At 38.5% G+C, this 4090-nt stretch overlaps 1 protein-coding gene across 1 annotated transcript in view; it reads left to right on the top strand.

The window, feature by feature from the left end:
- Positions 1-3787, top strand: part of LOC103510080 (katanin p80 WD40 repeat-containing subunit B1) — a 16135-nt gene extending 12348 nt beyond the window's left edge. The window contains 2 exon segments of the mRNA XM_026824222.1: positions 343-417; positions 3656-3787. Of these exon segments, the coding sequence (XP_026680023.1) occupies positions 343-417; positions 3656-3779 (199 nt within the window). The 3' untranslated portion in view covers positions 3780-3787.
- Positions 3788-4090: the final 303 nt, after the last annotated feature.

Genomic DNA, 4090 nt, shown 5'->3' with positions numbered 1-4090 from the left:
TTTTTTTTTTTTTTTTTTTTTTTTTTTTTTTTTTTTTAATGGGGGTTTTCACCGTCTTTTCAGTTCGTAGCCATATTATTCTCAGTAATATTATCCTTACTTTCATTCAGAATTTGATCATTTACTGTTCACTCCGAAGGTTAATATTTTTTTTTTTAATTGCATAAAATTGACCTTAAATGCTCTCCTAAACAACTCACACACTGGGAATACTGGAATACAAAGGGGAAATGGCTTGCTTTTCAAATATTCCGAAATGGTAACAAGAACAACACCACCAACAAAATAACAAAGAAAGCATACTGTTTTCTAATTTTCATAATGTTCGTTTTGTGTTTACAGCAATGTATGGAACTTGGAGCTCTGTTCTGCCATTTTGCCCGTTATTCAAGATCTCCTGCAGAGTAAATACGAAATGTAAGTTGTCTTTCTGTTAACTCTTTACGTTTTGCTCGTCTTTCGGAACTCATTATTTGCTCCAGCCTAATTAGCTTGGAGGGTAGCGCCGCTGGCTTGTAAGCGTTAGGTCGCGGGTTAAATTCCGGCGAACTTTATCCTAAACAGAAAAAAAATCTTTCCCTCTAGTGTCATTTTTTTTCTTTAACAAGAAAAAAAAAATCTTGAAGTAGGTAGACACTATTTTCCATTGTCTATCTTTCTCGCTCTGTCTCAATCTCTCTCCCTCTAAAACATAGGTCGTTCGCCTTATCATCAAGTCAGTTAGAATAATGATAATGAAAATACTATAATTATGCAACTTGGCTCATCTTTTCCTCCCCTACGAAACCGATTGACCCCTGACGAGGTGCTGAAGCCCCCCTCCCCCTTGATTTACAGCCCCCGTCAATGTTCAACAACAGTTTGTAACACGGGGAGAACTTATTACTTCTCACCAGGGCCGTTCAGAGCCTAACTGAACCTTGGGGCTAAGTCTGAGAATGGGCCCCTCTACATTTTTTTTTTGTTCTTTTCAAAATTTTCCCTATATTACCTACAAGAATACTTGGTACTTGGGTAATTTTACTCCTCCTCTTTTTCTTTTGCTTTCATTTTTCCATTATGACCATTATCCCAATTTGACATTTCCCTAATGTCCCCCTCCACAATGCTCTATTCACTGCTTCCTTTCTTTTCCATCCCCTCTCTCTCAAATCTTCTTGCACCTTATCTCTCCAGCTTAGCTTTGGTCTTTCTCTTTCCTCCCTCGTTCAGTCTTTCCATCTTCTTTCCCACGTAACTCTCACCATCAGCTCTCCATGTGTCCAAACCGTCTCAGCTTACCCTCTTGTATTTTGGTAGTTTTACTAGTTTTAGCTAAATTAGTAACTGTTCCGGCCCCCCTGGGACAAATGAGACCTAATGAACCCCCACCTATGACCGGCCCTACTCTTCACCTAATAAGTCAACATTTCAATTTGATCTCCCAACTCTCAGTTTATTACCTATGAAATATTCCGACATAAAAAATCGTTCCGCTTCAATTTGGCGATTGGTTGCGCTCAATTTTACGCGCGCACCCGATAAAAAAAGGGGCAACCCTTTTTTTTTACTCCGTCTGTTTTGAAAGGGTGAAAATTACAATTGTTATTTATGATCGCCATAGATGTTTCTCATTTTAATAACTCTTTTTTTGTCTCAAATTCGAATCGGGACAGAAAATGTGTCGCCAACTTATTTATTGCGATCGGAAAATTACTGTCGGCAATATCTTTATGTTTTACCGAGGCATGGTGCCTTTAGATGCGATTTCAAGCTTTCGCAATAAACAGTCGTATGAATGTTCAGTTAGCGAAGATAAATTGGGTTCAATTTGTTGTCTATTTTCTGTTCAATTTTCCTTTGCGAAACGGTTGATTCGCGAAATCACGCTTTTTATGACTGATTAGAACTATTTTTCTGCCTTCTTCGGTCATTTCAGCATGCTCTTTTTCGTCCCTTATTATTCTCCATAACCTAGCGGTTATCTCTCGGGCCAGAAAGTTCGGATTCGATTCCCGGAGTATGATAGATTTTATTTTAATCATTATTTTGCTTGAAGTTGTTGAACTTATTTAATGTTGTTTCTTTCTTAATTTCCATTGATTTTATTATATTAAATTCTAATCGAAAAACAATGTTAGAACTCACATATTTTGAAATCTGAACACCTCTCACCCCCTTCTTCATCTTAACCTCTTCAATCCTCTTGGAGAATAATAACCCATCATGTCACTCGTAACATAAACATGTCACAGCACGTGTCAATCACTTGATACTTGAGAGGGTTAAATTATGTTTTGCATACTGTTCGATACTTGATAGGGTTAAAGGTTTTGTACATTTGCATACACCCTTCTACTGAGAGCTCTTCATTGGATGGCCCTTTGCACCAGGGGCTCATTCTCAAAAGGTTGATAAAATTGTAAATCTTTAGTGTCATGTACTTTACAACTTGCAAATTTCAAGCGAATAGGTATGGTTATTGTGACACGTTTTTGTTAAGGTTTTGCTACATTTCCCTCAAAATCATTTCACTTGTATGGGCAGCTTTGGCAGTTTCCTTCCTTTTACACATTGGTTACTTTCCGTGTCCTCTTCTTTCTCAAGCCAGTATTTCGCAACATAGGTTGCTTTTAAACATGAAATGGTTTACCAACTTCTATGATAGAATGGTTAGCGCGGTGGATTTCGGATCTGGAAATCTGTGATCTTGGAGGTTGGTGGTTCGAGTCCATAAATTTAGAGTAGGTTGTATGAACGCCCTATGTCACTGCGATCTGGTTAGATCTGTGACTTAGAGTAGGGTAATAATCGAGATACGTCATTTGTGTAACGAACATTCATGCTTAGCGTAATTAGTAAGACCGTGATAAGACTGCAATGGCAGTGTGGTTTTCCTCCCGAAATGTCTAGTCCAAAAATTTCACGTCCCTTCATCGCCCCTGAGTGTGAAATTGATAAAGAGTTGTTCCTCTTCCTCGGGAGATAATTGTTATCTCTTCTATAACACTGGGAAGTACGTCATTCTATTTACATAAAACGACACGTAACTCTATTCAAATCACAGAGAATTACGATATGAAGCGAGGATCACAAATGACACAATAATAGGGACATGTTTCTCTTTACAATAGAGAAATGTATAATAATATTATGTCTCTCCAATGTGTCAAAATTGTCATCGGAGAGTTTCATTACATTAACGCGTTTATTTTGTAAAAACAATTATCTTTGAGATTTGTTTCGAGAAGAATGAGACAATGTTTCAATACGTACCTAGCTACCTAGGGTAGCACGCCTGCCTTGTAAAATTTCTTAATTTTCTGCAAGGGTCGGTACTATACTATGGTCAAGGCTCCGTTGAGGACACTTCTATTCATTAGCATGGTTTATTTATTTCCTCTTGGGTCGGTACTAGGCAAGGGTCGATGGTCAGTTCTCCTTTGTGGACGCCTACTTAGAGATGTCTCATACTCATTTCATGTAGAGTAGAATAGAATATACCTTCTTTATCCTGTTGGGATAGGACTGAAAAGCCCCTTTTCCCCCGCAGTCTAACCAAGGTCTTATATATTTTGTCATAGTATGGGGAGTACATACTTGTACAATTTTACATGTATGTATATATTGTATATCCCATGTTCCTCATATTACGTACCTATATCCTATGTTCCAGGTACATAACGACGGCTTGTGATACTCTCAATCTGATACTGAGAACGTTTGGTCCGGTCATAAAGAATAACATGAAATGGTCTGGGGGCTCCATAGGGGTGGACATTTCCAAAGAGGAAAGGTAAGCAAGAAGAATTTGAATTCTAGCCTTTTAAAACCTTTAAGTTGTGTTCACTCATAGTCGACGCCGTCGGTCGATGGTTGATCGACGTCGACCGAAACCGTTCATTGCCTCGACAACATAGATTCACCTCGTCGATCGGCAGCGTCAACTATGTGTGGACACAGCTGCTTTAATCGAGTAGTGATCAGTGGCGGCATTACCAGTGTAAAAAGATTGATGATTAATGAGAATTAATAGTAAAGGAGGTATACTGAGAACGTTTGGTCCGGTCATAAAGAATAACATGAAATGGTCTGGGGGCTCCATAGGGGT

The sequence above is a fragment of the Diaphorina citri genome, unplaced genomic scaffold (assembly GCF_000475195.1).
Source record: "Diaphorina citri unplaced genomic scaffold, Diaci psyllid genome assembly version 1.1 scaffold25, whole genome shotgun sequence".
NCBI classification, from domain to species: domain Eukaryota; kingdom Metazoa; phylum Arthropoda; class Insecta; order Hemiptera; family Psyllidae; genus Diaphorina; species Diaphorina citri.
This window is presented reverse-complemented; position numbering and strand designations above follow the sequence as displayed.